The following is a 27,041-nucleotide window of genomic DNA, read 5'->3' on the forward strand; positions in this document are numbered from 1 at the left end:
CACCTAACACACATCATGAAAGGGGTTATCTAAATAATGGGGGAAAAAAACCTTATAAAACTCATCAGGACATACATATACATTAGTTAAAGGGAACCTGTCACCTGGATTTTGGGTATAGAACTGAGGACATGGGTTGCTAGATGGCGGCTAGCACATCCGCAATACCCAGTCCCCATAGCTCTGTGTGCTTTTATTGTGTAAAAAAACCGATTTGATCCATATGCAAATTACCCTGAGATGAGTCAGAGCTTGAAAATATGACTCTTCTCCGGTCACACAAGTAAGATATGACTCTTTTATGTTAATTTGCATAAAAGGCAGGAAGTACAAAAATGCATAATACTTATTGACTCCGTCTGCAAATGAAATTAAAAGTGTAATTTATATGTTTAGGGTAACACAATGAACATTTAGAAACGCTCAGTGAGGGTAGCATAGTAGAGGTGACAGGTTCCCTTTGAGCTTGATTTCTTAAAAAAAACTAAAAAAAAAAACTTTTACCTTTGCATGGTTCTGTTATTCGTCCTTTGTTTACATGCTGCAGCAAAGCTGTGGGGGGGCGAGGGGGGGGGGGGGGGGGGGAGAGAGGGGTGTAGTAACAATGCCTGAGCTCTCCCTCATGGATATTTGTGGGTGTGAATAATCTGCCCTTCCCCTCCCCCTGCTCTGCAGTGCTTGCTCTGCACAACCTAACCTTGCATGCAAACACCGTCACATGATCATCTCCGAGTTCATACAGGCAGAAGATCTGCACTACACACATCACACGCTGCACTACATGCATCACACGCTGCACTACATACATCACACGCTGCACTACACACATCACACGCTGCACTACACACATCACACGCTGCACTACATGCATCACACGCTGCACTACACGCATCACACGCTGCACTACATGCATCACACGCTGCACTACATGCATCACACGCTGCACTACATGCATCACACGCTGCACTACATGCATCACACGCTGCACTACACGCATCACACGCTGCACTACACGCATCACACGCTGCACTACACACATCACACGCTGCACCTCACACAGCTCACGCTGCACCTCACACATCTCACGCTGCACCTCACACATCTCACGCTGCACCTCACACATCTCACGCTGCACCTCACACATCACACGCTGCACTACACACATCACACGCTGCACTACACACATCACACGCTGCACTACACACATCACACGCTGCACTACACACATCACACGCTGCACTACACACATCACACGCTGCACTACACACGCTGCACTACACACGCTGCACTACACACGCTGCACTACACACGCTGCACTACACACGCTGCACTACACGCATCACACGCTGCACTACACGCATCACACGCTGCACTACACGCATCACACGCTGCACTACACGCATCACACGCTGCACTACACGCATCACACGCTGCACTACACGCATCACACGCTGCACTACACACATCACACGCTGCACCTCACACATCTCACGCTGCACCTCACACATCTCACGCTGCACCTCACACATCTCACGCTGCACCTCACACAGCTCACGCTGCACCTCACACATCTCACGCTGCACCTCACACATCTCACGCTGCACCTCACACATCTCACGCTGCACTACACACATCACACGCTGCACTACACACATCACACGCTGCACTACACACATCACACGCTGCACTACACACATCACACGCTGCACTACACACATCACACGCTGCACTACACACGCTGCACTACACACGCTGCACTACACACGCTGCACTACACACGCTGCACTACACACGCTGCACTACACACGCTGCACTACACACGCTGCACTACACGCATCACACGCTGCACTACACGCATCACACGCTGCACTACACGCATCACACGCTGCACTACACGCATCACACGCTGCACTACACGCATCACACGCTGCACTACACGCATCACACGCTGCACTATACGCATCACACGCTGCACTATACGCATCACACGCTGCACTACACGCATCACACGCTGCACTACACGCATCACACGCTGCACTACACGCATCACACGCTGCACTACACGCATCACACGCTGCACTACACGCATCACACGCTGCACTACACGCATCACACGCTGCACCTCACACATCTCACGCTGCACCTCACACATCTCACGCTGCACCTCACACATCTCACGCTGCACCTCACACATCACACGCTGCACCTCACACATCACACGCTGCACCACACACATCACACGCTGCACTACACGCATCACACGCTGCACTACACGCATCACACGCTGCACTACACGCATCACACGCTGCACTACACGCATCACACGCTGCACTACACGCATCACACGCTGCACTACACGCATCACACGCTGCACTACACACGCTGCACTACACACGCTGCACTACACACGCTGCACTACACGCATCACACGCTGCACTACACGCATCACACGCTGCACTACACGCATCACACGCTGCACTACACGCATCACACGCTGCACTACACGCATCACACGCTGCACTACACGCATCACACGCTGCACTATACGCATCACACGCTGCACTACACGCATCACACGCTGCACTACACGCATCACACGCTGCACTACACGCATCACACGCTGCACTACACGCATCACACGCTGCACTACACGCATCACACGCTGCACTACACGCATCACACGCTGCACTACACGCATCACACGCTGCACTACACGCATCACACGCTGCACTACACGCATCACACGCTGCACCTCACACATCTCACGCTGCACCTCACACATCTCACGCTGCACCTCACACATCTCACGCTGCACCTCACACATCTCACGCTGCACCACACGCATCACACGCTGCACCACACGCATCACACGCTGCACTACACGCATCACACGCTGCACTACACGCATCACACGCTGCACTACACGCATCACACGCTGCACTACACGCATCACACGCTGCACTTCACGCATCACACGCTGCACTTCACGCATCACACGCTGCACTACACGCATCACACGCTGCACTACACGCATCACACGCTGCACTACATGCATCACACGCTGCACTACATGCATCACACGCTGCACTACATGCATCACACGCTGCACTACATGCATCACACGCTGCACTACACGCATCACACGCTGCACTACACGCATCACACGCTGCACTACACGCATCACACGCTGCACTACACGCATCACACGCTGCACTACACGCATCACACGCTGCACTACACGCATCACACGCTGCACCTCACACATCTCACGCTGCACCTCACACATCTCACGCTGCACCTCACACATCTCACGCTGCACCTCACACATCTCACGCTGCACCTCACACATCTCACGCTGCACCTCACACATCTCACGCTGCACCTCACACATCTCACGCTGCACTACACACATCACACGCTGCACTACACACATCACACGCTGCACTACACACATCACACGCTGCACTACACACATCACACGCTGCACTACACACATCACACGCTGCACTACACACGCTGCACTACACACGCTGCACTACACACGCTGCACTACACGCATCACACGCTGCACTACACGCATCACACGCTGCACTACACGCATCACACGCTGCACTACACGCATCACACGCTGCACTACACGCATCACACGCTGCACTACACGCATCACACGCTGCACTACACGCATCACACGCTGCACTACACGCATCACACGCTGCACTACACGCATCACACGCTGCACTACACGCATCACACGCTGCACTACACGCATCACACGCTGCACTACACGCATCACACGCTGCACTACACGCATCACACGCTGCACTACACGCATCACACGCTGCACTACACGCATCACACGCTGCACTACACGCATCACACACATGTATACAATACAGCCTGCACTGCACACTTCACACGCTGCACCACACACATCACATGCATGCATGTGGTGCAGTATGTAGTGAATACAGACAGGCTATTATAGCCAAGTGGTAAAGTACAGGGAAGATCCGCCATATTGTTATCAACCGTCAAAATACTTAATTGGTAGTTATATTCAAAACACTGTCACTGAGGCCAACTACCTTAAATATAGCTTTTATTATCAATATGATAAAATCAAGAGGTCCCTCACTTGGGGACTGACGAACATACAGCAAAAACATACACAAACAGTAAGAAACCGACAAGGATCAGGTGTGGATGTTGCAATACCAGCGGTGGACACAGGGCAAAACCATATGGGTCCCTAGTGTATCCCTAGGATATCCCTGGTCTATTCTCTGCCCAGAGATGCCCCCAGATGGTAGAGGCACTCTGTCCCCGTGCCTAAAACTACCTGTCCTTGAAGCGCCCTTATAACAAAGATTGGCCCATATGGATGCCTGGGTCATTCAATGCACTGGATAAAATACTGTTGGTTATTCAATTACAGTCCTGGTCTCGACGCGTTTCCCCTTCAATAGTAGGTTCGTCAGGAGACAAAAGTGGACAATCCAATGAATCACTATCAATACTCAGTGACCATACACCAATGGTTTAACATAATTAAACCAAATTAAACCAAAATAAATGACTGGAGCACCCCACGGCAGTATTCAGCTGTCAGGGAGTTCACAACAATAATGCACAGATATAGACTACAACAGGCCCAGAATGAAAGATAAAATGAATTGAATTGATACTCATCTGTTACTGTATTCGTCCTGAACAGCAGTCTGCGGCATGGGGTGCTCCAGGGGGCACTGAAAATACGGCTCCCTGGACTGGACTTTATCACTTGGCTATGATTGCCTGCTGTTAGACAAGTAAGGGTTCCCTGCATAAATCAGCATATATATCTATATATACCATCTATATAAATGTGTATAGAGATATAGATCGGTAAATATATATATATATATATATAGATGGTATATAGTGATATAGATCTGTAAATAAATATCTCTATAAATATATATATCATTTATACACACTGAGCACTGCTACACCAGAAAACTTAATTCTGCTACATTTGACAAAGTCAGCACTGCTATATCTCAGCTCACCTGCACTTCATTTGATAAATTCAGCTGTCAAAACTCATTTAACAAACACCGCCCTCATACATCTCAGCTTTCTTATATCTGACAAACCCAGCTCTACTGCATATCAATCTCCTACATTGGAAGAACTGATTTTACTACAGGTGACAAATTCTGCTCCGCTACTGTGAAATAAAACTCCAGCATTGTCCTATTTGAGGGGCTCTGTCTTGTTACATCTCTGCTACACCTGACAAACTAAGCACTGCTACATGTGTAGAACTCAGCACTATATGTAAATAACTAATTTCCACTACATTTGACTAAGTCAGGTCTGCTACATTATAGTTGACAAGCTCAGCTGACAAACTCATTTGACAAAGTCTACACTACTACATCTCTGCACCACGTGTAAATATCCGAAAGCCACTACATTTGACAAACTTGGCACTGCTACATCCCTGCTACATTTCATCTGTCCTACATCTAACAAAACACAGCTCTACTGCTTATCATTCTCGTACATTGGAACAACTCAGTCTACTGCAGGTGACACATTTATCTCTGCTACTCTGAAAAAAAAACTCCAATGCTGTCACATTTGAAGGCTTGTGCCTTTGATTTTTGTCAGCTTCAATCATGGGCAAGGCTTACTAGTATGTGGTTGTCCGGGGTGGGGATGGCTTTGGGGTCCGAAGTGGGTCAGGACTCTGGTGTTTTCACACGGCTGCCTGCACTGGTAGCAGGAGCTGGCCGGCAGCCAAGTGCAGGCGGAGGGGAGCGGGCACTACAGTGGATAAGGGCGATGCTCGTTTCACAAGGCTGCAGGCACTGGTAAGAATCTCATAGGAGCGATCTCTTACAGGAGTCTGCTCAGGGCTCTTTCACTCCTGCGTTCTTTTCTTCCGGCATAGAGTTCCGTCGTCGGGGCTCTATGCCGGAAGAATCCTGATCAGTTTTATCCTAATGCATTCTGAATGGACAGTCCGTCCTTCAGGATGCATCAGGATGTCTTCAGTTGCGGACCGGAACGTTTTTTGGCCAGAGAAAATACCGCAGCATGCTGCGCTTTTTGCTCCGGCCATAAATCCTTAACACTTGCTGCAAGGCCGGATCCGGAATTAATGCCCATTGAAAGGCATTGATCCGGATCCGGCCTTAAGCTAAACGTTGTTTTGGCGCATTGCCGGATCCGACGTTTAGCTTTTTTAGAGTGGTTACCATGGCTGCCGGGACGCTAAAGTCCTGGCAGCCATGGTAAAGGGGAGTGGGGGAGCAGCATACTTACCGTCCGTGCGGCTCCCGGGGCGCTTCAGAGTGACGTCAGGACGCCCCACGCGCATGGATGACGTGATTGCATGGCACGTCATCCATACGCATGGGGCGCTCTGACGTCATTCTGGAGCGCCCCGGGAGCCGCACGGACGGTAAGTATACTGCTCCCCCGCTCCCCACTACTACTATGGCAACCAGGACTTTAATAGCGTCCTGGCTGCCATAGTAACACTGAACGCATTTTGATGACGGATCCGTCTTCAAATGCTTTCAGTTCACTTGCGTTTTTCCAGATCCGGCGTGTAATTCCGGCAAATGGAGTACACGTCGGATCCGGACAACACTAGTGTGAAAGAGCCCTCAGGGAGGTAGGCACACAAGGCTCTGACGTTTCGTGTACAGAGCAGGGCCATTCCCTCAGGCAGGGATAAGCCTGTACACGAGACGTCATCACCGGAGCCTGGCGGATGACGTCGCGGGTCACATGACCCGCATCGGCCCTGCAGAATCCTGTTACTATTGAAAAAAATGTAAATTACAAAAGTATTATTAGATAGGTTATAAGGCACATGGGCACATATTTATATAACTCGGACAACCCCTTTAAATGCACAGCCGCATTGGTAGTGATTGGTGGCTGTTCTAAAAGAGAAAAACTAGTGACCTTTAGTAAGGAAATAAAGATCACTATAATGTCATGGCTGGGGCTATGATTCTATTCCTTCATTTCATTGTTCTTTTATTCTTTCCATTAATTCTGCTCCATTAACTTTGTGTTTGTCAGAGCATTGTGTGACTCTTTATTTAGTCAGATCCATATTACACTATAATATGGATGTGCTGTATGTACTAACCTTTTATGGCAAGCATATTACAAAATGTCGAAGAATCGGAGTTGCCCATAAAATTTTTGGACCAGAAGATGCACCTGGATGATAGATAGGATGCAGTCAGGTTTTAGATAAAAATATAGAAAAATTATTTCATACTAGTTCAGCAGTAATAAGATGTTACCTTTATTCCGTGGGTTAGTACGGTGTCAGTATGGTAATGCCAAGTATTTTTAGGTTTTTATGTTCTAGTTTTGCACATTTAAAAGATTATTTTTCTTTGCAATGCCACATTCTGAGAGCCACATTTTTTATTTTCACATTTTAAACTAATTTAAAAGATTGTTCAGGACGACAGTGAGCAAAATAAATTAGATTTTCTCATCTTCTCACTCCTGATTGATGGAGGGGATTGAGAACACGCACAGAGGTCCTTGTTATCCCTCTCCCTGGGGTCATGTTCAGTTATACAGAGAGCGGAGAATCTATTCCTCTCCTCTCTCTGCAGCTTTTCAGCAGTCCTCCACTGCCTCTGCTCTTCTTCTACATGCAGGCTGACATAAATGCTGACTGAAAGAGCCGTTTGAAGTAGACTCCCTATCTCAGGCTGTATAGCAGCTAGAATTGTGAGCCATTTTTAAAATCCATAAATGCCTGCAGATCTCGCTCTCGACATGATTTCAAAAGGGCTCTGCAATCCAGTGTGATTTTAAAGTGGAGATTCTGTCTCTCATTTCTAGCTGCTATACTGCCTGAGATGGAACTGTTAGTAGCTCCCCTCCCCCCTGACTTCTGACTATAGGATGCAGGGACTTTTCAGCAAGATTATTTATTTATTTTTGCTAAAAAGTATGTATTATTAATCACCGTGTTCTGCTGTGCAGTACTAAGATTTCAATTAGTCGATTCAGTCTGCACCAGTGTGGATTGCCGTATGTTACACACAGTATGATCAGTTTCATAGGAAGTCAATTGGCTCTTGAGGAAACCAAAGTCCTGCAAGGAAATTGGTGCATACACTGGGAAATCGTACACTCTCCATGGAGAGTTTGCTCTGGTTAGATTTGATTTTAGGACCACAGTGTTGCAAAGAATCAGTGCTATTGACTGACACAACTGTGCTGCTCAGTCCTTTTTTAAATGTCACCTTAATGGCATAGGAAACGCAATAATCCAGGGGATTGTGCGAACTGGAAGGTTTATGATCTCCTACTTATCAAACAAGAGTTTGAGATTTGTTTTAGTAAGCTTTGGGCATACACGGGTATTAAAGGACTACCACCTTTTTTCTGACCTTCAAGGATCTCGGATCTTGTGAGTGTGACACAGGGTGAGACACTTAACCAGGTGTTGTAATTCAAAGTTGTATGAACTGAGAGAGCCGTAAGGCTAATCATGTGAGGTTGCTGCAGAAGATGTAAAATGACCCTTGGTATAATCTGATCTTTAGTTACTGAAGAAGAGTTAAACCTTAGTTTGGCTGCATGACTGCTGGTGTCGACATCAAATTACTCTCCTCTAGGTGAAGTCTATTTCTGCCTCTCCGCTGGCATGTACATATCTCCTGCAGGTCTCTGGTCTCCTTGTTGATGGCATTTATCTTCTTTTGCTGCCTGGGTTTCTGATTTACTCGAAAGGAAACTTTTTCCCCTTATTTTTGAGCTCACGTGTAGCTCTTTCAGACGACTACATCTCTGCTTTTGTCGTTTTTATTTCACAGCGGATCAGCTTTGCTTGCTTACCATGAGCCTTTCTGATTGTTGTGGCTGGTGCAAGCACTTACGAGCTTTTGTGCCATTCTTTTTAATTAGTGGCATGATAGTGGGCATCTACTTCATCCTGGAGGCCATTATTTATAGCGGGCCTCTAGCTGATGAGCATTTCTTTGATCGGCTTGACCAGCACCTACCTAACCGAATTTCAACAAACTCTGGACTGAACCCAGTTACTCCCAGCAGCTTCAGGTTACCCTCTGACACAGCACATTCCATTTGGTTTGGGGCAAGTAAATAGTTCAGTGAATAAGGGAATTGACATATGGCTGGAAATGTAACCTCTCTACTGCTCCGAAAGGTTTTTATAAAGTTTAGATTGCTGTTTGTTTTCCTGTGAATCATTCTTTAGTCTGTATAAATAGTGGCTTAAGTTCACCCCATTTTTCTGGAGGACATAGTAAATGTATTTGCAGATTTGTTTTCCACTGCATTTTAAAGACACCGGTTGTTATGTATTAGAATGTGCTTTGCTTGCTTCGGTTACATGTCTTCTCCCACTTTTGCTGCCCTTTGCTCACTTTGTTCCAGTTATTCTTTGGTTTTAAACTTCCTTACGTCATTCCTCTTGTTATCTCTGTATTAGTTTGCATTTTTGTTTCTCAAATTCTTCTTCAATTCTTCCGTTTCCACGTAGTGTTAAATATGAGGATCCTCAAGCGGCAGAAGGACTTGCGGTGGCCCTTGATACTCGGCAGCAGAACACTGGTGCAGTAAGTAGTTTTCTACATGTCCTGTACTTGCTGAACTGCCGTAGAAATGCTTAAAGGGGTATTCCGGTTATAAGGATTTATCACCTATCACCAGGATAAGGGATAGGTATTCCATTCATTCTCTATTGTACAAGTGCTTGGCTATTTCTTGCCGACCCAGAGAGAATGAATAGAGTGGAGAGGCAGATATTCAACCAGCCGCTCTATCTATAATAGTTCCTCATACTTCTGGTCAGTGGGGGTCCAAAGGGTCAGACCCTTCCCCCACACCAATCTAATAGTTATCCCCTATCCTGGTGATTGGGATAATGTCTTAGAACCATATTAGCCCTTTAATCACGATGGTTTGCTCAACTCGCTATTCTTTAGGTAGCTTTATTTTCTTTAAAAGCATTCTAATGTTCTTAATTTATGAAAGGGTTGATATGACCTCAAAGTGCCTGCTATGTGCAGTACTGGTGTGTGCATCATGTATAGTGTGTAGAAACTAACGGCACATTTACCTGCGCTGACTGAGCAGGCAACGGTTATTACCGATAATTGCCAGCTCTTCAGAGGAGGTGACAGCTGGACTTACATGAAGCAATCACCTGCACTGTATGGGGACAAGAGAGCGCTACTGCAATTCTCATCCTCTTACAGATACCCTATTGTTTCTGGGCAGCAGCTTACTGTTTACACAGCATGATCTGCTGCCTACAAATGCTGATTTTGGGGCTGCATTAATGATTAAATGCTCATTTATTGGGTGAAATAATCATTATTGGTGACATGGGCCATATGGGCCGATTATCGGAACGGAGTGTCCATACGAACATTCGTTCCCAATAATAGTTCTGTGTAAAGGGACCTTTAAGTGGTTTCCCAGGCTCCTGATGTTAATGACTATCCTCAAGATATGAAATAAACAAAGGTAAACAGCACTCCTAGAAAATCAGCGGTGGGTGCACGTCTCCTGGGGAAGTGGTAAGCTTCCACGTACAAAATGGGATAATCCACGTGGAAAAAAGGAAAAAAGGATGGAGACAGCATGTCCAGAGGTTGGAATCTTTTCCAGATGCAACGTTTCGGCAAGAGTTTCTTGACAAAGGCTCCTTAGACGAAACCTTGCTTCTGGAATAAATTCCAATCATTGGACATGATGTCACCATCCTTCTTTCTATGTGGATATCCTCGAAGTATGTCATTAATATCCTATCAGTAAGAGCTTATTCAGACAGTCAGTGTTCGGTCAGTGATTGTGAGCCAAAACCAGTTGCAGGTCTACATACAGAACAGGAGCAGATCTTTCCCATATACCTTATCTATGTGTAGCCTCCACTCCTAGCTTTGGCTCACAATCGCTGCTGGAAATCACTGACATCTGAATAAGGCCTAAGGGTCTGACAACTCCCACCCCCACCAAACAGCTGCTTTGTTCAAACCGTGCTGGGTTTCTGCCGCTCAGCTGCCACTGAAGTGCATGAGAGCTTAGCTGCAGTAACCCAGCACGGCCTCTACACTTTGAACAGCGCTCTGCTTCCTGATCCATTCAAAATGCTAGTTCCAGCACCAGAGGCTGCAAGGAACAGGTGATCAGGGGTATGCGGGGTGTCCAGTCCCCACTTATTGGATATTTTAAGGGTATGCTGGGTGTCTGGTCCCCACTTTTTGGATAATAATGACCAATCATGAGGATAGGACATTAATGTCTGGAGCCTGAAAAACCCCTTTAAGTAGAGTAATGACTCCTTCAGTAACCTCAAACTTGTTTGATTGTTTGTATGCAATAAACAAGCAAATTGATCATTTTGGTAAACATGTTGTAATTTGGAATAGTATTAAAAAAAAAAAAAAAAAAAAAATACATATTTTATTTTCTCATCAGATTCCAGGTACTCAAAACAATTTCATGGATGACATTGAAAAATGGCTGTCTGTTGATGCAGTAAGTAATAAAACCTTGTTATCCTGTTCTATATAAAAGTTGCATGTGGTTTTGCTCCGGCAGCGGGGTAGATGAGTTGGTGAAGTGGCGCTCCAGTGGGCTAGGCCATCCCCTTGGGTTCTCTGAGAACCACATTTGCGTATGAAAAGTTACATTTAATTCGCCATGATCAGTATGCCTGGTTCAGGAAGGCTGATTATGACGACAGATGCTCTTTCATATTGTGTAAGATTGCTGTGTAAGAAGCATCATAATAATGATGGTGTCGGAAATGCAAGGTGTAATCAGAAATAATGATTAGAGGGATCTTGTGATTGATGAGATGCATGAAAGCAGAAATTGATGATTTTCATTTCACTGAGAATGGCTTGAACACTCGCGCTGTAATCATTTTGCTTTTTCTACATAACTTATACGAACATCTTCTCTCTTAAGAAACCTGTGGTTACCATAGACACTGGCGCTCATTCTTATATTTGAGCTTCTCAGCATACTGTTGTAGGGTGCTGGGGTAGCCCCTGACATTCATATTTGTGCTCTGTCTGCTTGAAATCCGGACAACAAGTTGTTTGAGAGCCTTATATGTTTAAAAGGGTTTTCCGAGATTTAAATACTGATGAACTATCCTTAGAATGGGTCAATATCTGATCAGCCCCCACCGATCGGCTGTTTGAGAAGGCACCAATGCTTCTATGAGCACTGTGCTCACCAAGGACAGCGCCGTATATTGTATAGCGGCTGTGTTTGGTATCTCATAAATGGCTGCAGACATTAGCATTAAAGGAAACCTATCATCCTGACCATGCAAAGTAATCTGCCAGCAGGAGGAGCTGAGCAGATTGATATTTAGGTTTATGGGGAAAGATTCAGTATAATTTGTATTTCATTTACATTGCTGCTCATTCTGGGCTTTGAAGTCAAGGAGACGTCCTATCACTGACTGACCGCTATCTCTGTATACACTGTCATAGGGGGAAGGTGGCCCGTCACTGATAGGACGTCTCCTGGACTTCAAAGCTCAGAATGAGCAGAGATATAAATTATATATCTAGTAAACTATAAGAGATACCGAACCTCTTCCTATAAAACTATATTTCAATCTGCTCAGCTCCTCCTGCTCTATAACCTGCTGCCCACAGATTCTCTTTAAAGAGGACCTTTCATCGGTCCAAACATTGTAAGACTATCAGGCTGTGTAGATCGGCGCCCTGGGATCTCACTGCATTTACTATTCCGCTCTGTTCTCCCGCCATGTCCCCCGGTATTTTTGCTGACTTGGTAACACTGGGAGGAGCCTGCCCTTTTCCTCCTGGGCGTTCCTTTTCCCTGGCTGTAGCGCTGTCCAATCGCAGCGCAGAGCTCACAGCCAGGGAGAAAAAAAAAATGCTGTTAGGCTGGGTTCACACCTGAGCGGTTTACAGCGCGTTCAAACGCGCTGTAAAACGCTCAACACATGAAAACCAATGCTTCCCTATGGCCCTGGTTCACACTTGAGCGTTTTGTCGCACGTTACCGTACATAGACTTTCGGGAACGCGCGACAATGGGCGTTCGCTTGTCTCTGTATGCGCGATTGTAAACGCCGGTACAATCGTGCATACAGAGCGCTCCTTTCAGAACGCTCAGGTGTGAACCCAGCGTAAGCTCTGCACTGCGATTGGACAGCGCTACAGCCAGGGAGAAGGAACGCCCAGGAGGAAAAGGGCAGACTCCTAGGACTCTGGTGAACTGATAGTAGCAATTACCATACAGTGCGGGAGAAGGTAACGGGGCCTCAGCGGGCGAACGGAGCGGTGTCCAGGGATAATGGTAAGTGCAGTGAGATACCTGGGTGCCGCTCTACATATCCAGATTGTAAGATAACTATGTTCGGACCCATGAAAGCTCCTCTTTAACCACACAGTCATGCATTTTTAGGCTTCTGAACAGTTTCTTCTATATAGCTACTCTTCGAAAGCTGGATGGCAACCACTATGGCTATGATTACAGCTCTACAGCGGTAATCACACTACCTTCTGAACTGCAGATCTGGCTGATACACTGAAATAGTGGAAGCAATGTATCCTTTGTTTTGCCTTTCTAGAGCTTGGAAGAGTTTGGTGACAACCCCAGTGGCATCTGTCATTTTAGCCATATTGGTTGTCACTCAGCTTTCTAAGAAACTGTGTTACTAAGATCAGCGGTGGACACAGGCGGGCAGTCTTGACCTTGGGTATAGCTATTGCCACTAGGAGGCGACACTAAGCAAATAAAGTGTTAGCTCCTCCTCTCAGCTATATCCCTCCTGCTGACACTGAGCTAATCGGTTTTAGCTTGGTGTCCGTAGGAGGCAGACCTCCCTGCTTTGCAGGTCTGCTGAATTTTTTATTTTCATTCTTTAACATCTTTCTCTTTCCTTTAGCTGGGCTGATGGCAGTCTACAAGCTGCCTGCGTTCCCACCCAGGAGACGGGAGACCAGGGGGTCACCCAAACCCCCTGCTTTTTCCCGTGCTCCAGAAGAAAAGGAGGACCAGAGGTCCCTGTAAAGACCTCTGTCTCCTGCCAGCTTTCGCATCACCATGGCTGTCCACCGCAAGTCCCCACTGTTTCCGATGTAGTGTCCCTCACCAAGGGGCCGCACACCGAAGGTGGTGATCCGGCTGGAGCCAGGGGGGCAGAAAACGTCAGACTGGTGAGTATTTTCTCAGTCCCCAAGACCCCCATTCCTCCTCAAGTTTTTTTCATGTGAATATCCCCCATGGAGGCCTACTTACCTCCACCTGAGGCCTCAGTTTCGGCAGGTGTCCCTTCCCCCAAACTTTCTCTAATGGCTCAGTGTTGTTAGGTTGTTAACCTGCATATGCATTTGGAAGCCAAGCAGGATGTGTTGTTGATGAGAGTCCAACCTGGTGTAGTAATTGCTCTAGCCCCACAAGCTGCCAATAAGCTTTGCCCCTGCCTTCTGCTTAACCCATTCCTTACCTCAATTCTACTGTGCTGAAGTAAGCGCTTCTGGGCTCTCTGCTGAGGCTTGCAGTGCTGGTTATTAGTACAGATGGATGTGGGTGCCCTTCCCTTAGGTCTGGTTAGAATTGAGCTGTATGTATTTAAAAAAAAAAAAAAGTCTATATATTTATATATTAACCCTTGGAGGTATTTGGTCTGTCTGAGCCTAGTTCCCATGCCATTCTGTAGGCATGTCCTATAGCGTAAGCGGAATCCTGATGCTGCCGCCGGATACCGCACTCCCTGTAGCTTGCCCTGTTTCTATAGGCAGAGTAGTTACATGGTAGGATACCCTCTTTCCATAGGCCTGTCTTCCATAGGCGGAGAATTGCACGTGCTCTGGATGCCGTGCAGCCTGTAGCATACCCTCCTTCCACAAAAGGCGGAGTAACTGCACTTGCACTGGATACCATACAGCGTGTAGCGTTACCCTCCTTCCATAAAAAAGGCGGAGTAACTGCACTTACACTGGATGCTGTACTGCCTGTAGCATTACCTCCTTCCAAAGGCAGAGTAATTGCACTTGCATTGGATGCTGTACTGTCTGTTGCATTACACTCCTTTCATAGGCGGAGTAATTTCCATTTGCATTGGATACCGTACAGTTGGTAGTGTTACGCTTCCTTCTTAGGCGGAGTACTTGCACTTCCATTGGGTACAGTATAGCCGGTACCATTACCCTTCTTCCATAGACAGGGTAATAGCACTTCCATGGGGTACCGTACAATCTGTTCCATTATTCTCTTTCCATAGGCAGAGTAGTGCCACTAACTGGACACGGTACAGCCGGTAACTTTACCCTCCTCCCATAGGTGGAGTAATTGCAATTCCCGTGGGTGCTGTTCGGCCAGTAGCATTACCCTCCTTTTTTAAAGGACAGAGTGCACATTTCTTAGGCAGAGTATTGGCACCTTCCGTGAGCTCCTGTACATCAGGTAGCATTGTTCTCCTTCCATAGGCGGACTATTTACACCACCACGGGATACCAGAAGTTCTGTAGCACTACCCTCCTTCCATGGCGAATTAGTTGCACTGGATCCTATGCTTCCGCTAGCATTCCTCTCCTTCCGTAATAGGAGTATTTGCACTTACTCCATATACTGTATGTTTTGTGGTATTACCCTCTTTGTATAGAGTGTTTGCTCTACCACTGGTTCCTATACAGGCTATTGTATTACGCTTCTTCATTGGGCGCTATAAGGCAGTCTTGCGCTGATTTATATGACTATTCTTGTTCTGTTTTCCCTACTGTATGACTCCGACCCAGGGGGAGTATTTCTGTTCATCGTCTCCCGTCTCCCTTCTAGGGGTGGAACCTTCTCGCTAGTTGTAGCTGTGATTGTGCTACATTTCCTTGTCACAAATGGCACTGTGCTCATGTTCTGCCATCACCAGTTGAGATAGATTCTGCAGGCCTTATATGTATGGTGTTCCTGAGGCGCTGGCTGACAGGTACTCTTATTGCCTATAGTGCTGTCATCTGCCCATACCATGACAGGTTTCAGCTGGTGGGTTTGCTCACTTCTTGTGGGTATTAGTACAGCTTTCGGTGCATGGTATAACCTGCCGACTTCTAGGGCGCGGGCTTCGAGACTTTACAGGTAGTGCAATGCCTCTACCTTCTACTACGGTGACCAAATCAGCGTTGCCTCTGTGTGGTTAAGGGTATGCACTTATTCAGTTTGCATATGTGTATTGATGCTGGTTCCCTACTGAGCCGCATTAGCCTTCTCTACTTTTCCCCTTTCGCAAGGCGAGTAGTTGCACTTTCACCACATACTGTTACTGCCTGCTCGGCTAGTGTTCATAGCCATTGGGGGATCGTATGCCCCCTTTCTGCTGTGGGGTGCCTGCGCAGGTGGTGGTTGGTCTAGGTTCTCTAGCCCTGACTTGTTCATCATGTTCCCGCTGGAGTGTTCTTCTCTTCTGGCAGTCCAGTATGGTGTGTTGGGCCTCTGCCTTCAGGCATCCCTATTTCCTCCCCCATGGGGAGCAAGTTTTGTTGCATCTGCAGTTCTTTGGCCCTTGATATCCAGACACCATTCATTTTTAGTGGAATTTGCCCTCGCTTTCTGCGGTTTGGACCTTTCTGCAGGGGGTGGCGCACACTGCGCCCCCTTACTGGCTTCCGTGGAATCCTTGGGGGGGGGGGGGGGGGGGATTCCCATCTATCTGTTTCAGACGTCCTCTTTCCGACAGACGGATTCATTTTTCGTCATTCCGGAGGGACCGGGGCTGGCTGTCTCCAAAGTTTCCATTTCCCGATGGATTCGTTTGGCCATGGTGGAAGCATACCGCATCAGTGGCTGGGCTCCACCCTTCTGGGTTACTGCTCATTTTGCTTGGAAAATAGGTTGCGCAGTACATCATGGGGCTTCGGCCATTCAGGGGTGCAGGGTGGCTGCTTGTTCGTCTGGGTACACTTTTCCAAGTTTTACAGAGTGCACCTCTTTGCATCTTCTGACGCTTCTCTGGGGTGTAGAGTTTTGCAGTAAGTGGTCCTCGGGTTGGCAGGATGGCTTCTTCATTTATGACCCACCCTGGGGACTGCTCTGGAACGTCCCAAGTTACAAGACTGTGTCCCCCAATGATACGGATGAGAAAACTAGATTTTTGTACTTACCGTAAAATCTGTTTCTCTTCTATTCATTGGGGGACACAGGTCCCACCCTGTATTGGTTCTCTTAGATGGGTCCTTCTGGTTCTTCAGGATGACCCATCTCCGGTTTTCTTCGTTTTTATTATTTGCTGTTGGCTTCTCCTGACTGCTCCTACTGCTTTTATACAAACCGATTAGCTCAGTGTCTGCAGGTGGGATATAGCTCAGAGGAGGAGCTAACACTTTTTTTTGCTTAGTGTCACCTCCTAGTGGCTATAGCTATACCCAAGGTCAAGACTGTGTCCCCCATTGAACGGAAGAAAAACAGATTTTACAGTAAGTACAAAAATCTATTTTTTTATGAATTAGACAGGGGCTGGAATATATTGAACTGGTTATCAGAAGTCTGTAGCCTGTTTCTTCAGATTTGTGAAAGATTTCTACGGGGAGCTCCACAGCTTCTCATTACACATCATGCATGTCCTGGCAACTGGAATCGCACTCTAGGTTTAATAGGAGTTGTTGCCATAGCTCTTGAAATGTCATCTGCCGCCTGCTGTCGCCTACTGTGGATAATACTTCCGTTTTCTTTCCATACACAGGAAGATGAGATAGAGGGGGAGGAAGGTGTTACAAGTGAAGGTAAGTGGCCAGCATGTAATCTTCTGCTATGAAGAGCACAACAGTTTGCTAGTGGCTACCACGCAGTTCTGGCTGTTGCTCCAGTCTTGGCCCTGTAAGGAATTAGAATGAGCCCATTTTGTAACATAAAAGAGATTTGATATTTACTTGGACATTTGCTTTTGCTTCTCAGCCACCACTTGTCATTCACATCTATGTAAATGGCCCAGTAACCCTACTGGTGCAGCTAGAATAAATATTGTGAGGGGAACTTATTAATCATACCAGAATAAGATGCGCCAAATTTATAAGAAGTTTGGTGCTTCTTCTGGTAGTCTGCTCCAGGAAAGCAAATATAAACCGGCTGTGGTTTGGTGCAGATTTGCTCTACGATTGACATCAATTACTGATGTAAATTGTAGTAAATTTGTCCGGCAGCAAGAGGACTCTCCACTTCCACTAAGCCCTGTGCAGTTTTTTGAAAAGTGGAGAGTGGTGTAGCATTGGAAAAAAAAAAGTTGCAAATTTGCACAATTTTTTTATTTTTATTTTTACACCAGAAGAAACTATCATGGGTATGTCTAACTACTTGACCAGGTTTTAGGTACATTACTTTGAAATGGGGGGTCTCACAATGAGGGCTGTGTTGGGCATGACTGCCAACCTGATTTATTATTTTGTTTCTGGGCAGCTGACTTTTTTTTAAGACAAATTTGAAAACCATAAGGTCTCATGCACACAACTGTATTTTCGGTCTGCATGTGATTCTATTCATTTGTATTGGGCCACACGTGCTGTCCACATCCGTGCAACTGTATGCCTGTCCTGCAAAAAAAATCAAACGTGTCCTATTGTCCATTTTGCGGACAAGAATAGGTATTTTAACAATAGGGCGGGACGTACATGGACCACTTCTGTATTTTGGGGGTCCGTGGTTTGTGGACCGCAAGATTCTTACAGTAGTGTGCATGAGGCCCAAAGATTATGGGGGTCATTTTATTAAGACCGGCATTTTATACGTCTGTCTTAATAACCCCTATATCTGCCGCTGGATCTGCCGAAGTTATAAAGAGGCATCCAGCACCAGTCTAAATATAAGACCACTTCCTAGCTGGCTTACATTTAGACCATTTTTTATGCCTAAAATGACCCCTTATGTTCATAGCTGAGGTACAACTGTAAAACAAGTATAATAATAATAATAATAATAATCTGTTTAAGCCCCTCCAGCTTCAGAAAGGTTACTGACAGTCTGTGGAAAAAGTCCCCTCTTTTTACAGACTGTCTGGAAATTTGCACTCACTTGGTAACTCTAATTGTAGATCTAATTGGATCCATCGGTGCTGTCTTCTGACAGCTGAACCAGTGATCATATGACAAATAGTCACCATCAGGCATCCAACCTGTAGCCGCACCGTTCTCCATGAAGCCACTATGGCTGCCGTAAAATATACTTCCTAAGAAGGCAGCGCATGTTGTACTTCTTGGCGAAATCTCTTATTATGAGGCAGTTTTATAGCTATTGGCAACTATCTGCCCCTTTTAAAAAAAATAAAAAATTATACTGCAAGTTTTGTCCTCGGAGATTTAAATTGGTCTTGTTCTTCGCACAGAATTTGATAAATTCCTAGAGGAACGAGCAAAGGCAGCAGATCGTGTTCCCTCATTGCCTTCTCCTCCAACTGATGGCCCTAGAGTTGCCTCCAGCACAGGGCGGGATAAGAAAGAAAAAGATGAAGACGCTCTCTTTGCCTTGTGAGTCCCTAAATCTCTGTCTGGAGCTTATGGACATCTGGGAAATCTCACAGACTGCTGTAAAGTGGAATTGTCCAGTAGGAGACTCTTCTGAAGCAAAGAATGTTTCCTGTGTTACTTGGATCTTCTGGAATATGGACGCCATGAGTAACACCAGATCACACAGCTGTTTTACTCTGTTGATTTGATCTCTTGTGATGTTAGCTAAGATAGCTACATGTCCTGATGCTTAAGACCTTGTTGGTTGGACCTTTTGCTTTCTTCTTGCCTGGATAATTGTCTGAAGTGGAGCCATTGATTAGCACTACAAACCTGAAGCTATACGTCCAACAGTCACACCCAACCACCTACAGACTGCACTACTGGAAGGCGTATCCAACTAAACATACAATGGAGTTTGATCATATTATCACTACCACCTTCCTTAACACCAAAAGTGCCTTCTTGGTCTTGATTTGCTTTGTTAAATCTTTTTATTTTTTAAGTGGTGCCTCGGCTAAGAGGTTTTTCTACATATTAGGAGCAGCACGTGGCTATTCCAGCACTATATATGTTTAGGTACGAGAAATGATGGCTACCGGCAGCATTTACCATACCTGAGACAGTAACTTTGTGCTATAATTATTCTTATTCTGCTGTATTTTTTTCAGACAAATGTACCCGGCAATGTAAAACCATGGATATTTTCATCATGGTTGCCATGGCTATATTCAGGGGCATCTACAGTATATGTTTCTGTCATGTATTTTTTAGTTTTAACATTCTTAAACCGGACCGGTCACCTTTCCTGACATGTCTGCTACTTGCATTCCCCATGTAATCACAATTCTGGAGCATCTATCCTTATGACTCTATAATGTGCCATTCCTCTGTTATTTTCTGCTAGAAATTTATGAATGAATTGCCAGCAGCTTGCAGTAAAGGTACAGAAGGGTGTTACCAGTTGGGGGTGTGTCCCTGTACAGCCTGACACCTCCACTACTGGTAACATCCAGCAGTACCTTTACTGCACACTGCTGGCAATTTATTTGTAAACTTTTAGCAGGAATAATACAGGAATGGCATGACATAGAGACATAAGAATAGATGCTCCAGAATCCTGATGTCCCTTGTTTTAAGGCTTGGATTTGATAAGATTACTTTGAAAACAAATCCATCATATTTGTTTTGGCCTTATTAAAAGGGTTTTGTAGGAGGTTAATATGGATGACCAATCCTTTGGACGATCAGCTGTTTTCATATGCTGCTGTGTGCTGGAACCCAGTATACAGCAGCTCCTGAACACAGCTCATCAGCGGGGCTGTCGGGAGTGGGACCCCTTGCTAATTTGGTATTGACGACCTATCCTAAGGATGCATCAATAATATAAAGGTGAGGCCCGGGCTACAGTTTTTAATGACTTTTTCCCAGGATAAGTCATCAGTCCCCAGGATAAGACATCAGTATCAGATCGGCAGCAGTCTGACTCCTGGTACCCATTGCCAACGGCTGTTTAAAGGGGCAGTGGCACTCCAATGAGCACTCCGACCTCACGGCTTACCAAGTACAACGCTGTACATTGTATAGCAGTCCAGGCCCATTCTCTTTAACAGGACTGAGCTGCACATAGTGCATGTGAGCAATGAACATGACGTCACTGACCAAGGAAGAGGCTGATTGGTGGGGGTGTCGGACTCTCACTTATCTGATATTGATGACCTATCCCAATAATAGGTCATCTATATCTTGAAACCAGACTACCCCTTTAAACTCTTGGAAAACACCTTTAAGAACAGAAGCTGTGCTGTTAGTGTGCATAGGGCCTTAAAGAGGACCTGTCATGGAATTACCATTCTGGAGCATGTTTTATGCAATACTTCTATTATACCTACTAGAAGTCTACAAATGGATTGCCAGCATTCTGCAATAATGGTTCAATTGGGTGTTACCAGTAGTTTGTGACACACATCACTGATTGGATAGAGTCGACTGTGCAGGGAAATCGCCCCCCCAACCGATATTGCCCAGTTCAACTTTGCAGATTGTTGGCAATCCATTCATACGCTTTTAGTAGGAATAATAGAGGAATGACTCAAGATAAAGTTGTAGGAAAAGCGGCTCCAGAATTGTTATTACATTGATAAAACAACTAGTTACTAAAAGGAGCTTGCCAGGAGAGGTAACGGGTCTTCTCACTAAATGTAGGTGTCCCTGGAGGTAGCCATGGCAACCAGAATCTGCTATTTTTACTGTTAGCTGCTGTCAGAGCTGAACAATTGTACAAATGGAAATAAAGTTTAGATTGCAATATTGCCTCTCATTTCAGAATTAAAAAAAAAAAACACGTTTCAACTCCTATAACGTAGATTGTATAATCATAAATTACTGTAATTCTGTTCATAGTAATAATAATGTTGGAACATTTTTATGTTAGTGGCCCTTAAAGGCCAGCATTTATCTTCATGTTTGTATGTGGTAATATTTTGCATAGGTTATCTGTCCTGCAGCCGCTAGAAACTAATCACATATCCCTTTTGGAGAAAAGGAGTCATACGAATGATGAAACTTTTGGATAAACGATTTAAATCATTGTGTTTGCCCGGGAACCTGTACGTAATGCGGCTGCTTACCTTGATCTTAACTTCTCTTCATAATTGACTTTCTGGTTTTTGTGGTGTCTATTAATGTCATTGTATGTTGGAAAAATGTTTTAAAACAACAAGATGTTTCCCTCTAGTTTTTCTGTTGTTTTTTTTTTTTGTTGTTTTCAAATCTTGACAATTCTTGGGAGTCTCATTATTTAAACAAGTATTAAAATAAATGAATAAATAGAATTGAAATGATACAATGTTGATTCCTTCCTGTCCGGTATTGCCTTGCACCATGTCAGTCTGTCGGTGTTGGCGCTATACTGCAAATCGTACCTACAGATTTCCCATGACAGCTGCCTGATATTGTTTTAGAAGACCCTGGTTCACAGCATGAGATACATATTAGTATTCCAATGCATTTACAGCATGCTTCCTTAGGCAAAAGTGAGCCATGCCTACGGGTGGCCATGTACCGAAAGACACCTGCTCCTAAGGGCCCTTTTACATGGGGTGATGATCGGAACTAAAGTTAATTTGCCAGTCATTGCCCCACATACACATGCCACTGATCAGCGCTCATTTGACAGGTGATTGCATCTTTTATGCAGTGTTAGAAATTATTGCTTGTCAGCAGGACATCACCATGTATCCACAGGGGATGTACTGCCAATAAATCAAAACTATGAGGAGGAGCGCTCATTTCACCGCATTCTCCGTATCTGACAGTCCACACGGCAAAAAAATAGTGCATGCACTACTTTTTTGCGGTGCATGGTCACGGACAGAACCACATAAGCACTCCGCAGTGCTTCAATGGGGTTCCGTGCCTATATTCCGCATGGACCTTCCGGATTGCGGACAAATTCAAGTAAATAGGTCTTCATCCCTGATGCGGGGTGCACATGGCCGGTGCCCGTGTATTGCAGACTCGCTGTTTGCGGCCATGTCCGGGCAATGCATGAGGCCTAACGGTCAGAGGTAGATTCTAGGTCATGCACTCGGAAACAGACCCCTACTAATCAGATATTGATGAGCTATCCTGATGATCTCAGACAACTCCATTAAAGTTGTCTTAAAGGAGTTGTCTCACCAGCAAATGGCATTTATCAGTTAGAAAAGTTAATATAAGGAACTTACTAATGTATTGTGATTTATTTTTCCATCACATGATACATGCTCATATCCAGGGGTATAATCCAGCAATTCCAGTGGCTGGGACAGCAGGAGTGCACATAGTCCAGTGTTAAATCCCAAAAATTAGTCCAAAAAAACAGATGTGGTAACAGTATGCCACCCCATCCACCTTTTATCATGCCCAGGTTCGCATACAGAGTTACTACAACATTTCAACCTGCTTCTCTTGCTGCGGCTGTTGCTGTCTCTCCATATATAAAACAAAAAGATGGATCATTAATTGGAAGCTGGTGCCATATCAGTTTTTTTTCTAGATTCACAATGTCTCGTCTCATTTTTTATATTTTTTTGCAGTTTTCCCCTTTCCAAGCTCCATGAACATCAACACCTCCACAGAAGCACCATCGGGGAGGTTTCTATGCCTCCTAAGGATCAGTACATGAAAATATCAGAACGTGGATTAAAAAGGAATTAACCCACCAAGAGATCAAGTGTTAATTTCTAGACACTTTAAAATGAACACAATATACATTTACAGAAAAATATTCAGAAAAATGGGGCAGAACTCCCAGTATTGAAACTTCTATATATTAAAAAATCATTTTTCTCAGCACATATGAAAATGGGACCAACACAGATGCCTTCAGCTACCAAGTGCACATGTAACAGGTCAGCCAGTTTCAAATCTGCTGACAGAAGCCCTTTAAAGGACACAATGGATAAGAGAGGAACTAATCCTGAAATGTACATAGGAAGCAAGTACAGCAGTCTTCAAGCCAAGCATCAATGTTGTGTGTACTGATCTAAAAATATTTGGCTGAAACAGTTCGATGATCACCTGAAGGAGGAAATATTGGCAACTATGCCGGTCCTTTTGAAGGCTGTGGACTTCCACTGATGCTACCAGTCTTATCTGTAAAGAATAAATCAAGGCAACTGGAGGTACTGTAGATTTCTTGAAAACGTTTCACTCGTTCTTCCAACGAGCTTTCTCAATTCTGAGTGATTGTACAAAAATTCTGGGAATAAATATGTAACTGAATCCACATCTGGTAATTATACCCAGCATTGGGTCAAAGGTGTTGATTCTATTATCCTAATTGGAGTCAGTAGGTGATAAAGACTTCCCAGAAAAAGGTGTCAAGACAGCATTGTATGTGGCAGACAATAGATGTCTAACCCCCCCGCCTCTATTCAATAATTTTTGTACAGTGACTCAGAATTGAGAAAGCTCGTTGGAAGAACAAGTGAAACGTTTTCAAGAAATCTACAGTACGTCCAGTTGCCTTGATTTATTCTTTACAGATATATACTATGACCTGGATAAATGAGAACCTTCACTGACATGCTACCAGTCTTAGTATAAGAGCAACAGCTCCTTTCAAATTTAGCTAGGAGAGCCCTCTGACTTTTAGTTTTGGACAGGGACACTAGTTTTAAATTAGGACTGTGCTTGAGGAAAGACAGAAGCATTTTGGCAGTGACCTAGATGATATATTTAAAAAAAAGCATATAATAAGACTTTCCTTTTGACAGAGAAAACCGGGGGAAAGAACTATCTGTGCAAAATCATAGAAGAAGAAATAATTCCTGTTCAGTGCAAACTATGGAGAAGGCTCATCTAGAAAAGCTCAATGATGCCAGCCAGATGATGAGTTGGTGGGCAAACTAAAACCCTCTTCCCAAACACAGGATTTTAACAAGTTTATTGACAAAGGACATTGTGACCCAGGGTTCCTAACTGGAAGTCACCTCTTCCTCCATTGAATTGTGTGATCGTCTCTATGATATGTCCATCCGGAGGCACTAGAGAAATAGATACTTTGCTGGTTATTCCAGTTCAAGAATCTCAGCTCTACTCTACCAGGTATTATATTCTTCACAGTTCCTAGGTCCCAAACCAAATTGGAAATGTGGGAAAACTGAAGAATATAGCTCCTGGCGGTGGCATAACTTGAACTGAATAGGCCCCACAGCAAATCTTTCAGTGGAGCCCCCCCTCCAGTAACTTCTTTGCAACCCCCACTCCTGTGGCTACTCAAGATCACTCTCTGAGACCAGGCTCAGCAGCTGTTCCATCCGTTTTCTATAGTGTCTCTGTATATAATGCAATTTTATAATACTGTTGAGGGGGCCCTGATGATAAAATCTTACATGGGTCACAACAGAGAGCCAGCTCTACCAAACATATAGGAGACTACAGCACTACATACCTGTTACATCCAGTGATATCTCCTCTGATGTAGATGTTCTCTTTCCTCATCTTTTTAATTCAGACCAGACCGACATGACAAATTCTTTCAGCCACATCTTGTCCCTGCAATGTTTGCCACACAGACATCTTAGATTCCTGGCTTTTCCATCATCCTCCTCACCTTCTCAACACAAACTCACCCAACTGGTGTCCCAAAAGTGTAATTCTGCTGAGCTCCCTAATGCCTCCAAGTACTTATAAATAGTGGCAAGTGCAAAAGAAAATGGATGGCAGATTTTTTTACAGACCTAATGCAAACAGCAAATATTCCTCAGGAATTCAAAGATAATAGCCATATTAAAACCTGGCATCCTCAAAGCTACAGGCCAATCTCCCTCCTATCTGCTGTGTACAAGTTACTAGAAAGACTTCTCTATAATCGAATCAGTCCGGAAATACTCAAAGCAATACACATCGAACAAGCTGGATTTCGACCCAAAAGAAGCTGCGCAGACCAAGTCCTATCACTCACGGCGTATATCGAGGCGGGATTCCAAAGAAAACCTCTGCTGAATTTATAGATCTGTCCGCAGCCTATGATATAGTATGGAGAGAGGGGATGATACTTAAATTTCTTACTGTAATCCCATGCAAATCACTATCCCGCCTAATAGACAACATGCTCAATGATCGCATTTCAAGTAATCATGGGAACAAACACCAGCCCCAAAATAAAGCTAAAGAACGGAATACCACAAGTATTCCTCTGGATCAACTTGCAGGATAACAGGCTGAACTGCATGGACAAATGTCTTTTTTCGGCCTTATGTACTATGTTACTATGTAAGTGTGCTTGCAACTCTTTAGCCTATACATTGTGGATATACCTCAAACTAGATCGAGGAAGTTTCAATACGCTGACGACTTGGTACTGGCAACAAGAAGCACATCAATGGAAACGACAGAAGAAATCCTAACAGCTGTCCTAAAAGTGCTGGGAGAATATTTTAAAAAATTGAGACTTCAACCAAATGCTACTGTAAACGTAAGTAACCTGTTTCTACCTTAATAATAAATTAGCTAATAGAGAACTTAAAGAGGACCTTTCACTAGTATACAAACTAAAAACTAACTATACCTGTGGGCAGAGCGGCGCCCAGGGGTCCCTCTGCACTTACTAGTATGCCTGGGCGCCGCTCCGTTCGCTCGGTATAGGCTCCGGTGTCTCAGCTCCGTCTGTTGTACTGGACTGATTTTTTTGTAGGAGGCGTGTCCCTTGCTGCAGTGCTGGCCAATCACAGCGCACAGCTCATAGCCAGGCTAGTTTGTATACTAGTGAAAGGTCCTCTTTAAAAAGGACCTTTCACCGATCCTGACATTGTGAACTAAGTATTCAGACATGGAGAGCGGCGCCTGGGGATCTCACTGCACTTACTATTATCCCTGGGCGCCGCTCCGTTCTCGCGCTATGCCCTTTGGTATCTTCGGTCACTAAGTTATGGTAGGCGGAGATTTCAGTCACTAAGTTATAGTAGGCGGAGTCTGCCTTTGTTCTGCTGTAGCGCTGGCCAATCGCAGCACAGAGCTCACAGCCTGGGCGGTTATTTTCGCAACCTACCTCCTTTCCCACGGGTTTGGTAAA

At 45.1% G+C, this 27,041-nt stretch overlaps 1 protein-coding gene across 1 annotated transcript in view; it reads left to right on the forward strand.

The window, feature by feature from the left end:
- TOM1 (target of myb1 membrane trafficking protein) overlaps positions 1-21,829 on the forward strand; it is a 118,328-nt gene extending 96,499 nt beyond the window's left edge. Inside the window, exons 12-15 of the mRNA XM_044300413.1 lie at positions 9,539-9,614; positions 11,482-11,541; positions 17,728-17,767; positions 19,360-21,829. Coding sequence (XP_044156348.1) covers positions 9,539-9,614; positions 11,482-11,541; positions 17,728-17,767; positions 19,360-19,505 — 322 coding nt within the window. The 3' untranslated portion in view covers positions 19,506-21,829. The remainder of the gene's footprint in view (positions 1-9,538; positions 9,615-11,481; positions 11,542-17,727; positions 17,768-19,359) is intronic.
- The last annotated feature ends 5,212 nt before the right edge of the window (positions 21,830-27,041 follow it).

The sequence above is a fragment of the Bufo gargarizans genome, chromosome 7 (assembly GCF_014858855.1).
Source record: "Bufo gargarizans isolate SCDJY-AF-19 chromosome 7, ASM1485885v1, whole genome shotgun sequence".
In the NCBI taxonomy this organism is placed as follows: Eukaryota; Metazoa; Chordata; class Amphibia; order Anura; family Bufonidae; genus Bufo; species Bufo gargarizans.